The sequence below is a fragment of the Lemur catta genome, chromosome 1, assembly GCF_020740605.2.
Source record: "Lemur catta isolate mLemCat1 chromosome 1, mLemCat1.pri, whole genome shotgun sequence".
NCBI classification, from domain to species: domain Eukaryota; kingdom Metazoa; phylum Chordata; class Mammalia; order Primates; family Lemuridae; genus Lemur; species Lemur catta.
In genome coordinates, this window is record NC_059128.1 from 14,409,206 (window position 1) to 14,422,271 (window position 13,066).

General features: G+C 49.5%; 1 protein-coding gene across 2 annotated transcripts in view; it reads left to right on the forward strand.

Annotated features, from left to right (window-relative positions):
• KCNK10 (potassium two pore domain channel subfamily K member 10) overlaps window positions 1-13,066 on the forward strand; it is a 118,760-nt gene that overhangs the window by 41,259 nt on the left and 64,435 nt on the right. For both annotated transcript variants that reach the window (XM_045554634.1, XM_045554623.1), the window contains exon 2: window positions 11,162-11,496. In XM_045554634.1, the coding sequence (XP_045410590.1) occupies window positions 11,162-11,496 (335 nt within the window). The remainder of the gene's footprint in view (window positions 1-11,161; window positions 11,497-13,066) is intronic.

Sequence of the window (13,066 nt, forward strand, 5' to 3'; positions counted from 1 at the left end):
GGCTTCAGTTGGATTTTTCTAGCAGTGTTCAGCAGCCTGCGTGTGGACTCTGAGCAGAGAGAAGGGCTAACAGAGGGGTATTTCCAGGTAGCTACAGGAAAACACAAAAGGGGAGGGAGTTGAGTCTGTTAGCTGAAACGAAGTGTTGAACGTGGGGTCTAAGCTGAGTGGAGAAGGGAAAGGGGACACAAGGAGGGCAGGACAGAGAGAAGGTAGAGGCAGGAAGTGACGTGGGAGTAATTAGCAGAGTGAGCCAGAAGGGCAGCATGTGCAAGTCAGTGTCCCCCCAGGCTTGTGGGCTGCTGTGACAAAATACCATGGAGTGGGCAGCTTTTGAACAACAGAAATTTATTTCTCACCGTTCGGGAGGCTGGGAAGTCCAAGGTGCCTAGGCAGATTTAGTGTCTGCTGAGGATCCATGGCCTGGTTTATAGACAGCTGCCTTCTTGCTGTGTGCTCACGTGGTGGTGGTGGGCGGGGGGGTGGGGGATCTCTCTGGGGTCTCCTTGATAAGGGCATTAATACTGTTCGTGAGGATTCTGCCCCCATGGCCTACTCACCTCCCGAAGGCCCCACCTCCTAATACCCTCACCCTGGAGGCCAGGCTTCAACATATGAATTTGGGGGGAACACAAACATTCAGACCGTAGCAGTCATAGGTATTTTATTTGAGTATTCCTGAGACAGGGACAGTTCTCCCAATGACAAGGCCCAGGCTGTGGCCATGGGGAGGGGGCATGTGTGGTGGACACCACTGGTGCCCTGCTGAGGTCACCCAGCTCCGTTTTGTCCTGTGCACACATCCTCCAGCTTCTGTGGGCTTCTCCCTTCCTGGCCTGTCCCTACGGCCTGTTTCAGAGGACTTTCCTTGGTCTACCAGAGCCTCTTCTCAGGATATTCCCAGGAGTTTGTAGCCTCCAGGGGTTTTTGGTAGCCAATGACCAATTGGCAGGAGTAGGAAAGCCACACTCAGAGCTTTCAGGTATCAGGGGAAGAGGTGCAGGAAGGTGCCCCGAAGAGGCTCAGAAAGTGGGGGAGGTCTTCAGTTCTGCAGCAGGGGTTCCTCGGGCATCTTTGCAATGGCCTGGAGTTGGGGCTGAGGGGACGTTGGGTCAGAGGAGAGGAAGCTGAGAACAGAACAGAGCTCCAAAGCTACATGGAGTGGCTTCGCTGGCTTTGCACTTCTCAGAAGAATTGGTCTGTTCAGTCTTCTGGTGGGTGGCATCTTGGCAGCCCAGACACGGGTGTGCAGTTTGGTATGATTCCGAGCACACAGTAGGCAGGCACTGGTGGAATAAGTGCATGAATGACACATCAAGTTTCTAGATGCTTCTCCTTTTCTTCATTGTAAACCGTTAGTGCACTTGTCACTTTGGTGCATTTTACGCTCTGATATATATAGAATTTATTGAAGTACCTCAAGCTACTTGTATCACCACTATTGGGTAGGATGCAATGAACAGATTTCCTAAGGATAGGGAATTAGGCAGTAGAGTGGGTCATGGACTTAAGTCATAGGCTTTTTCTCCCTAATAGGTTAAAAAATATTTTTCAGTGTTGCTTTCAACTATGCATCTGTAGGAAGAATTGGTGAGATCAGTACAACTACTGATGCTGTATTTGTTTGGACTGCAGATGCTGAAAGGAGTTAGCTGGGCTGGGAGAACAGCACGTGGGGGTGGGCAGGGCTGGAGAAGTGAGACAGACCCCAAGCACATGGGACCGCTGAAGGCCACAGAAAGAGCCACAAGACTGGTTATGGGTTTCAAGCTGGAGCAGGTTGGGAATTTTAGAGGGATCATCTGTTGCCAAGTGGAGCCTGGTGTGGAGCCTGGTGCAGGAGCCCAGTGAGGAGGAGTAACTGCTTTTGACAAGACACCTGGGAAAGGCAAACCTTGATCTTGAAGGATGGCCCTGACAATGGGATTTAAAATACTTGGCCCCTAGGAAAAGGAGATATTTTGGGAACTGCAATTGCTGATATTATTTTTAACCCCAAGAAGAGGAAAAGATCTTTCCTTTTAAAACTGCTTTAGTTCATTTAAATGGTGGAGGAAAGAACTTAGGGACGGAGGCAAATTGTGATGTTCAGAAAGCATTTTGGAACAGGGCACATGAACCCCAGCTGTGGCCGTGCACCTTTAGGGCCTTGACCATGGAGTCAGGACAGATGAGTCCATCTTATCAGCATGGCAGAGTCGGGGTCTATTGGGAGAATCATGAGGTGGGCAGCTCCGGAGCCTGAAAGATGAACGGTCCAGTGGGAAATGCCCGGGCTGTTCTGCCAAGCTCAGCACACACAGGAATAGCTCCGGTCCCAGACTCTTTGTGCCTGGGTGGGAGGGTGAGGGTTCATTTCACTGGAGCAATAAAGGCATCCCATCTGCTACCAGGGGTAATGTATAATGCCCAGAAGTTCTGGAACAGGGGTTCTATTGAAGAGGGTTTCCTGGCAGCCAGAGAGAGAAAGGAGTGAAAGCAGTGGAGTGAAACTACAGGACAGTAATTGAGTCATCAGACACCCTGAGACCTCTTGGGGCCAGGCCTCATGAATGCTGCTGGAGACAGAGACTGGGAAAGATCTACCATCTCTGACGCTGCTGCCCAGGGAGCCACATCCTGGTTGTCCACTTTTCCTCTCTTGCTCTTTCTCTTTCTTCTTTGTGCATGTCCCTCTGTTGTCCCTTAAATGTTGCTCCGTTGAGCACCATCTTCTACTCTCTTCTCATTTTACATCTCTGTCTGGGCCTGTTCATCCTGTCCTGTTGCTTTAATAGCACTTATGTACTTACCACTCTCAAACCCGGGGATCCAGCTAGTTTTCTCCCCTGAGTTCCAGTCCCTTGTGCCTAATGTCTGCTGGGTAGCTCTGCCTGGATGGGCCACAGGGACTGCAGACCTAAGTCTCCTGCATTGTCTGTCTTGGAGGACACCATGTTCTTACAAGCCAGATACCCGGGAGTCACGCCAGACCCCTCCCGCGCCACACTTACGCCTTTCTATCCATCACAGGACCTGTAGATTTATTTCCTTAACACCCCTAGTCTCTAACCCCTCCCCTGCTCTGGCCTGAATTGAAGCCTCATAATCTACTGCAGCAAACTCCCACCCACACTCCCTGCTGTCGGTCTCTCGCTCGTTCCATGTATCTTTCGCGGTGCTGCCGGAGTCAGCTTGCTAAACCTGAGTCTGATCCCATGGCTCTTCCCGCTGCGTTAGCCTTGATGCTGTCCCACACGCATTAATCAGACTAACAAGACCCTCATGCTCTCCCCTGCCTGCCTCTCCAGCTTTATTTTGGTGTAGCTGTCTTCACACCCTCGAGTCCTGACACACAGACTCAGTGTGATTTCCTAAATGTCCCAGGCTGATTCATGGCTGAGAGTGTCATTGTACTCGTTGCTCCCTCTTGCTGGTCTGCCTCCCTGTCTGCATCCCCTCGCCCTCTGACAGATGCTTAACCCTCTCTCCACACCAGTCTTCAGTCTTGTGGTCTCCTCGCTGGTGGGGTTGATCACTCCCTCTTCATGCCTCTCCGTGCCCCATGCCTGTGTCTAGCGTAGCCTGCGCTCTCTGCTGCAGTTGTCTGCATAGATCACATAGCTCTCTCCACCTCCTAATAATGGGGCAGCTCACGTTGATTGAGGACTTGCTTTGAACGAGGCATCGAGCAACATTATTGTGTTGAGTATTCCTCGTAGTGCTACTACTTCTGTACCTCTCCCAGTAGGAGGGAGAGAAGCCCGGAGAGAGGACACTTGCTCTTAGGAGCCCTGCTTAATGTTTCCTGGGAGGGTGGGTCTCTCATGGAACTTCAACCTGTGGTGGGGGTAGCCTGGATGGCTACTGAAGTCCCACCATCCCCTGTTCCCCCCAATCCTGACAGCCGCATTCTCTGGGCCCTGTCTGCTGGTGGAAAGGCCCCTGACTTTGTGCCATGCCCTTGGTTTATAAATACAAGAAGAGATTTGGGGGAAGATCAGGAGAAACCATTTGCTTACTCGTCCTGAGGAGGAAGTCACTGGTCCTTTGAGCCCCAAATGAACTCAGCTTGGGACGGGGCAAGAAAGCCCTTCAGTCTTTGGGGTCCTCCAATCCAAGTTCATGCAGTTTGGTCCTGGTCTGAAGGACCCCAAGAAGGCAGACTAGAGGGAATTTCTGCCTGCTTGCCACCAGAGAGGTGACTCACCAAGGATGATTTGTCATTCCCTAGATTTTTTTTTAACCTACCAAGTATTTTGTACCCATGAGTAAAACAGAATGTTCTAGCCCTTCATGAGAGAATAAGAAAGGCCAGAACTGAGTGTTAGGAGCACAGTGAAGTGAGTTTCTGATCCTGTCTAGCAGCTGTAGAAGCTGTGAAGAGCTCTCCGTGGACTGTTTGCCTTCTGAGAACTTTAACACCTTGATTCTGGATGTCTGTGGGTGGTAAAAAACACAACTGTACCAGGGTTGCTTCTATCTCCTGGATTAACTGTGCAGTGAAATTTTCTTTCAGGCAGATGTATGAACTTGATATCATAACTGTTGTCCCAAGACAAATTTATGGATGGATGAATGAACAAATTCAGGAGTGGAACAAACTGTAATTAGGAGCCTCCTAGCTGTACATACTCCACTAAACTCCACACTCAGACGTAGAGGAGGGGCATCTGATCACATTGGGGGAGGGGTGGGCAGTCAGGGAGGACTTCTTGGTGGTGGTGACACACAAGGGGAGTTTTGGAGTCAGTCAAAAAAAGAGTTGAGAGGAGAAAGGAATCTGGGAATTAAGACCTGCTTCTCTGGGACAGGCAGGAGTGGGCCTGGGTGCTTGCTGCTGGGTTTGGCTGGGGCAAAGGTTGCTCGTGGGGGCGTGGCGGCAGGTGCCGCTGGGGAGATAGGCGGTGCCAGGTCCTGGAAGGGAGTCTTGGAGCAAACCATGAGATTGCACTTTACTCTGAATCTCCGCGGGGCCTTCAGAGGATCTTAAGCAGGGGTGGATGTGACCAGATTGACATCTGAGAGGGCGCGGCGAGGTGGGATGTGGAGGATGGATTGGAGAGGGACAGGACTGGAGGCTGTCACAGTGATTCAGGTGAGAGAGGGGATGAGGGTCCCGGCCAGGGAGAGAGGAGCGGACAGATGTGACACCAGGCGGCAGCCAGTTCTGCTCCCACTTCCTCCACTGTCAGCCTTGTTTCCCCTTTTCCTGGCTCCATAGGGTCCCAGGACTTCGTGATACCTCGGTCTCTTCCATCGGGGAGCCTGGGCTGGAGTTTTAAGGAGGGCCAGAAGGAGGGGGCAGTGCTTCACCCACAGGGAGAGCCTCTCCCGGGTGGCATTTTGGGAACATGGTTTGCTCATTTAGTGTGTATAGACTGAGCATTATTGCCATTCTCACCAGGACCAGCTTGGTCACCTGTAAGGTACGGCTGTCACATGGCAACAGGAAAAACAAGAATTTGGCTGTTGGAGTGCCAGGAATAAGAGGGAGCAGCACACACACTGTCTGCTCTAAGAGCTGCGGTGACAGCTGTGGACAGGTGGAATTGTCCACTCCTCATCTCTCCTGCCTTCTTCCTAACACCCTCCTTCCCCTCCAGTCTCAAATCTGCCAATGCCCCGAGCAGCCTTTTGGGGACTGCAGGCTGAGCTGTAACCTGCGGCTCTTCGGAAGCTCTGAGCATCAGTGCAGGTGGGCCCGGACCAATTCCAGACCTGGGGGTAGTGTGGTGGGTGGGGTGGGGTGGGGTGTTCTTTTCCTCTCGCCGGTGAGTCTGCAGTCACAGTTGTACTTTGCCTGGGTCGATAAGCAGAGTCATGTTGCTGTGTGACAGTGGCACCTCTGAGGTGACTGCATTTCAGGTTTCCAAGGGACTCTGAATCCTTTGGATGCCATTTGTTTCAGGTGGCGTGGAGGCACTTGGGGTTAGGTGTCTGAAGACGGATTTGAGGATGCCACTGCTTGTAGCTTGTGATGGGCTACTCAATGTCACCCCTCTGGGCCTCAGTTTCCTCATCTGTCAGTGGGGACAGAAAATGATCATTGCCTTCCACAGAAGGTTTGGTGACAATAAAATAGGTTCATGCATGCATGAGATCTTTGTCAGTTCTCCCACTAACTCTGAAGAAAGCGATGTGTCTTTTTCATTTTTGTGGCCCCAGGGTGCCGGGCAATCTCAGCTGTTTGTTGACTGAATGTGTGAATGGATGATGCAGTGAAATCTATGAGGCCTGAGAAAGCCTGAATAATATAAAATCATTTAGAACTTGTTCAACCACGAAAAAGCAGGTTTCCACGCCTGTCCCCACCCCAACGTCCACCCACATTTAGGTAAAAATGAAACGTGTCAACATCCGTGAGGAAACATTTTAAAATGAAAATTGGCTGAAGACAGAAGTGTTCCAACATTTCCTTTCTCATCAATTCTTGGCAGCGCTTTTGCTGTCAAATACTTTTTCTGTTGGACTTCAAACGATCCATCCATTATTGATCCACTGTATGGGGAAGAACTCCGTTGCCGCTCGGAGACTGAAGTAGTCAATCTCATAGACTGGAAAATATTTTTATGCCTGTATGAAACCAATGCCTTTCTCACTTTTTGAGAAAAGGCCGTTTCCACCTGGAATTGCTTTGTTTCCTATTTTCCTGCTCCGATGCTCCAAGGAACAGACTTTGAAGTCAGATTATGCTAGTTTTAATACTGGCTTTCTCCACTTTCTGGCCGCTTGACCTGGGTTTAGCCATTTAATCTGTCTGGGTCTCAGTTTTTTTAAATCTGTGAAGTGGGGCTGTGTGGTGGCCATGAGCATGCGCTTGCAGGTCTACAACTGGAGGGCGTGTCACTGACCAGGGTCCCCGCTGCTGCCCTGAAATTGTTGCTGGGCTCGCATCGCAGGTTCCTTTTCCATGGGCTTCTCTCAGCCGGTGCCAGAGCGCAGCAAGGATGCCACGGCAGGATTGTTCCTGGGAGGCACAGGACCCCTCAGACAGCCCACTCTGACTCAAGAACTCCTTGAAGGTCTTGCCGAACCTCCTTAGTCTGCAGGCGGTCTAGAACGCTTATGCCATCCCTCCTTCCCTGTCTCCTTCGCTTGTGCTCAGACTTACATAGTGTCTTACGGCTGTCCTGTTCCCCCTGACGCTCTCATTGTCTCTCACACACGCATTGCCCCTAATAAATTTTATGTACATTTAATCCCCTCTTGGCATCTGCTTCTGGGAGGACCTGGACTCACACAATGTGATAATGCCCCGTAGTGAGGACCAAATGCAACTGCGAAAGCAGAGTGTTTATCAGAGGGACAGGCACAGGGACGTGCTCGGTAGGTGAGCAGCCCGGGCTCCCGTCACCTTCATTGCCATCGCCACCAACATCCTCTTCAACATCAGGCCAGTTGTGCTGCTTTGCTGGCTCCAGGTGCATGGATGTCCAGTGGCTCGGCCCCGGTCACAAGGGTGATTTTATATTAGAGCAAGAGCAACCATGGCATCTGGGGAGAAGAAATGGATTAAAATACCCTTGGAAAATTTATCCAATGTAAGCACAATCCAAATCCATTTCCAGCCATCAAAATGTGCAGTCACATTTGCCAAAGCGACCGACTCAAATGCACAAAAGGTTTTGTAACATTCTGAGGTCCCTGCCTGGACTCCTGACATCTACAAATGTGCTCCGGTCAGTAAACCAGGGCGGCTGATTTGCTGTTTCTGAGAACCCTGTGCAGGTTTTTTTTTTTTTCTTTTAAAAAAGCAGCTGTTATTATTCACAGATAAACAAACAGAAAGACTAAGTGACAGTTTCAAGGTCATCCAGGCACTGTCGGGTTTGGGACCGGAACTCTGGTTTTTGCCCTGGTGCTTTAGAAGCTCAGGAGTTGGTGGATTCTGTTCATACTCTGCTCCCAGAGACAGTCTCTTAGCAAACTGGTGCCTGAAAAGAGCTTTCTCAAGTGTGATTCTGCCCAGGCTCAGGGATGCTAGAAGCTCTGGAACCTTCCAAGATGCAGGTCAGCAAAGAAGACCTGGCTCCAACTGGCCTCCATGCTCAGGCCATTGTCTGTCATGTGATGAGGCTTTAAGCTCATTTAGTCACCTGGCTCTGTGGAGTGTTCCTTAAGTCGATTGGCCACCCTGTGAAGCTGGGGGGGACCATGGCTCATCCCCACCATGGCACAGCCCCTTGTGCCCATTTGGGGTTAAATAAATGCTTGTTATTTAGGATGGTGGTGATTCTGGTGGGGCTTTTGTGTGTAATCTGAAGGAATTATCAAGAACAACAGCAAGAACAGCAACAACAACAATCACAGAAAGCAAATGTTTACTGTATGCAGGGCACTGTGCCAAGAAATGGAGCCCTAGTGGTTAAAAGATGAGCTTTCTGACTCCAAGAGGTTTACAGGCTAGTGGAGGGTATTGGCACACTGAGTCTGCCTGGAAGAATCCAGGATGACTTCATGGAGGAAGTGGCTTTAGGCTGAGACTGAGGAGGGTGGGAGTTTGCCAGGCAAACGTGGGTGGGAAGGGGATTACTGGCCGAGAGAACAAGTCTACCAAGGTGTGGTGGTGTGAACAGAGTGCCACTGTGTTCGAGGCCCTACTGTGCAGGATCGCTGGGGTGTCTAGTCATTTTCTGTTGGATGCTGCTCATTCACACCGGTGTGGTTCGGATGTGCCAACATTCCTTCTTTCCGTACTTCATTTACATACTCAGCCATCATTGACTGGCTGCCCACTGTGTGCCCGGTGCTGTGCAGAACCCGGGGGACACAGAGGTGAGGGGTGAACAGGGCACCTGCCCTTATGAGCTTTCGGTCTCACGGGAGAGCTGGACGAGGGCACAGGCCCTGTCGGCAGCACAGTGCAGCGAGTGCAGGGCAAGGGAGTCCTAGTCCAGTGCAGGGTGTGTTAGTTTCCTGATGTGACAATTACCACAAACATAGTAGCGTAAAACAATACTAACCTGTTATCGTGTGGTTATGGTGGCCAGAAGTTCAAAATCAGTCTCATTTGGCCAAAATCAAAGTGTAAGTAAGGCTGGTTCCTCAGGAGGTGCCAATGGAGAATCCTTCCCTTGCCTTTTCCAGCTTCTAGAGGGACCATTTCCCATGGCTCGGGGCTGCCTTGCTCCAGCCTCTGTCCCTGTCCTCACATTCCTTCTCTCTCTGACCCTCCTGCCGCCTTCTTACAAGGATGCTTGTGATGACACTGGGTCCACCCAGATAATCCGGGATGACCTCTCCTCTCCACATCATTAACTTCATCACATCTGCAAAGTTTCTTTTGCCGTGTAGGTTAACATAGTGGTAGGTCCTGGGGATTAGGGTATGGACATCTTTGCAGGCCTTTTCTCTGCTCGCCATAGAGGGGGGTGGCGGAGAAGGGGAGGAGGTGCTCCCAGAAGTGGAGTTTAACCTGAGATTTATGGGTCAGAAGCTGGGTACAAATGGAAGCAGGAAGGTCACTTTTAGGAGGCTGCTGGATTGGTCCCAGCAGGATGTGATTGGTGGCCTGGGTGAGGCTGCTGGCCGTGGGGATGGGGAAAAAACCCAAGAGATGAGATACACGAGGAGGTGGAAGAATGCGAAATGTGGGCAGTGTTGAAAGAAAGCCACCCCGGACAGGCTCACCTTCTCAGCATCAGCAAGGGCAAATAGGAACCCCAGTGCAGCGTCTTCAGGGAAAGATTAGCCAGACAATAAAGTCCAGGTTGCTGATTCTAATTTATAGGTCTTTCAATCAAAGTTTCTAGACAATTTTGTGTTCATATAAGTCTGAAGGAAATTTAACATTGAATGGTTTTATTGGACAGAATAATATACCATAAAAGACTGATGTTCAGCTTGCTTCTCAAAGAGAAAAGCTGATTTCTAGGGTCTAGGAGGAGAGGCAGAGATTTATTGACTTCGATTCTTTTAAGTGGCCACCCCTAAGGCCAGATGTTGTCAGGATCATGGGTGTTTTGAACGAGGAGTGACATTCCTTGGCTTTCCCAACAGAGACTGGGCAGTTTAGCCCCCACTGGAGTGGATGTTTGTCTCACTTAGGTAGTTCGGTTTATTATCTCCTAATATCTTATTTACACAACAGCTGGGCTGCACCACTGCAGAGGCCATAATAAGGATTAGAATAAGAAAGGGAGAACAAAACTGAAGTGCAATGGCCATTCGTTGTGCACAAGACAGATTTCTATAATGCATGATAGCATTATGTGTGTGACACTGCCCTGAACTTCCTGCCATCGCAGAAAAGCCTCCAGCTTAACCTATTTATTTCTAAGGTAATAAAATTGCTCGTACAGAGAACAGGGACCTTAGAGAAATCTTTGTGTTCTGAAAACCATGAGAAATTTCCTTTCCAATGGCATTGTATTGGAAAACAATAGAGGAAAAATTCTATTGCTAATAGATTAGGAGTGGTTACATCTAAGTCATCACATTTTCTATTAGGAAATACAGTTAGGTAGGATCTAATTTTATTATTCTTTTTCAGGAGAAGGTTAATTGACATAAAACATCACTCATTGTTTCCTTCCCTTATTAGCTCCGTGTTTCTTTGTCTTTGTCTTTACTGCTAATAGTCTTCAGAGACCCAAACCACCTGTACTGTGTCTGATTTTTGGTTCTTCTCCCTTACAGCAAACTCATCCTTCTTTCCTTTGCTTTGTGACAAGAGGGACTTTTAAAGTTGCTAGATGTTCATCTCTTCTCTGCTCTTGGTATTCCTTAGCCCTTGGTGCTTGGATAGAGTAGCTGGGTATCCTTCTCCTATTTATTTCTTCTCCAAGCTGAACAATATATCTGTTTTAAAATATGATGATTTGTCATGTTTCTTACACATTGTTTAAAGAAGGAAACCAAGGGAGGAGATGAATTATAAATAACAGAGAGATGGCTTCCCAGTTTGGACCTTTGTAGGAAAAGATAAACATCTCAAACTCAATCGATACTTTTTTCTTTTTTGAAAAAAACTAGGACTCTTGGTGCTCATTTTTTAGAGCTCAAATGGGCACCCAGCAGCTGATCAAATTTCCTAACTGCAGGCTTGGTGAACCAATTTTTAATCCTCACATTTGAAAGCTGGCTGACGGAAGACATCTGTGCTTTGTTTGTGACAAGTTTTGTGCTTTGTATTTATGAACAAACTCTCCTCTGCCCTCTCCCCACCCCGACTCTGCAGTGGCCGTGCCTGCAGCAGCGCCACCGGTGTGCCAGCCCAAGAGCGCCACTAACGGGCAGCCTGCGGCTCCGCGCCTCTCCATTTCCTCCCGAGCCACGGTGGTAGCCAGGATGGAAGGTGCCTCCCAGGGGGGCCTGCAGACCGTCATGAAGTGGAAGACAGTGGTTGCCATCTTCGTGGTCGTGGTGGTCTACCTCGTCACCGGCGGCCTCGTCTTCCGGGCGTTAGAGCAGCCCTTTGAGAGCAGCCAGAAGAATACCATCGCCTTGGAGAAGGCGGAATTCCTGCGGGACCACGTGTGTGTGAGCCCCCAGGAGCTGGAGACCCTGATCCAGGTGAGCAGGGAGTGAGTGGACCCTAGAGCAACCTGGGGGGACGGCGGGCACGACAGCTTTGCTTTTGTCTTTCTGGGTCACTGAGTTTTGCCTTTGGTTGAGACACTCCTGGTGGTCAGGGAAGTCTTCTCTGGCGAGGTGACATTTGAGCTGAGACCTTGAAGAAGCCAGAGAGTGAGGCATGTGACAGTGCGGGGGGTGGGGTGGGGGGGGAAGAGGGGTCACAAAGGCAAGGGCCCTGACGCAGGAGCAGGCTGTGTTCCGTGTCACCTGGTTTTGGATGAATGGCCAGAGGCAGCAGCAGGCCAACGGGCTTTGGATTTTCAAATTCAAGTCCACCTGTGTGTGCCGATTAACTTCCTGGTTCTGAACTCTCTGTGGGATGCTGGGATAAGAGGGTGTCCTAGGAGCCAAAGAAAAGAGGACTTTTAAACAAGCAGGGATGCATTAACTTGTGCAAGATCCATGAGGGTGGGGTAGAGAAAAGGCCGAAAGGTGTGTGGATGAAGAGGCTGTTGGTGGCCTGAGAGAGCCATTTTAGCGGCTTTATGGTGATAAAATAATAAGGATGACAGTAATAGGAATCATCAGGCTTTCTGGTGTTGAATACTTACTGTGTATCAGGCAGTGTGGTAAGGTCTTTACATCCCTTGGATATTAAGAGATAGAACATTCATGAAAAAGTGGAGGCAGAGAATGTGGGATGCAGCCTTAATAATCAAGACAGTGCGAGCCGGAGGGTGGGAGTGGGCCTGGGAGGGGTAGGATGTGGTGGAGCAGGGCTGCAGGAAAGCCGGACAGTCATCTAAGCTGGTGTGACGGGAGAGAATGGAACACGGCCCTCGAGCAGTCTGGGACGCCCGAGACAGAACCGGTTCCCACAAGGAAGAACAGGAAATGGTAGAGAGCCCCGGTGGAGGGCTTCACCTTGCAGGTAAAGAAGAGACTGCTTCTGAGGCGGAAGTTTGATTTTCTGGGCTAGACACCCTCCTGCACCACAAAGAGCGGGTTTTGGTGGAGGGTGATGACATTTATGGTGGCAGGGAGAGTCTCATCTTTCTGAAGGTTCTCCAGTTTGGAAGGTAGAGGAATGGAAAAGACAGCTTCCACAATTCCTCCTGGCTCTGGGAGGATGCACATTGAATCCTAACGGCTACTACCAGCCAGGATTGAGCAGGAGTCACAAGTCTGGGCTGGCTTGTTATTAATATTTATTTATTTCAAACTACACTGACAGGGTAGGGGAATTCTGATGCTACTTATGATCTGGCACCTTCACAGTAATCATATTCTTTTCAGTTAATAAAAATCCCCCCCAGGAATAAATACAATTTCATAACTATGTGCTATATTTTTATTAAAAATGTTAAACTTTTAAATGCTAAAATCCAAGGGCAGCATTTCACATAACTGTTTCATAAGAAGTCATTTCTTTGGCTGGCCTTGTCTTTTTTTTTCTTTTGTGGGAAAACACTGCCAAATATGTGGTGATGGGAATGTTGTCCTAGTGCCAGGTTTGAGGTCTCACATGCCATGGAGAATGGAGGAAACAATTCTGGAGTAGTTTTAA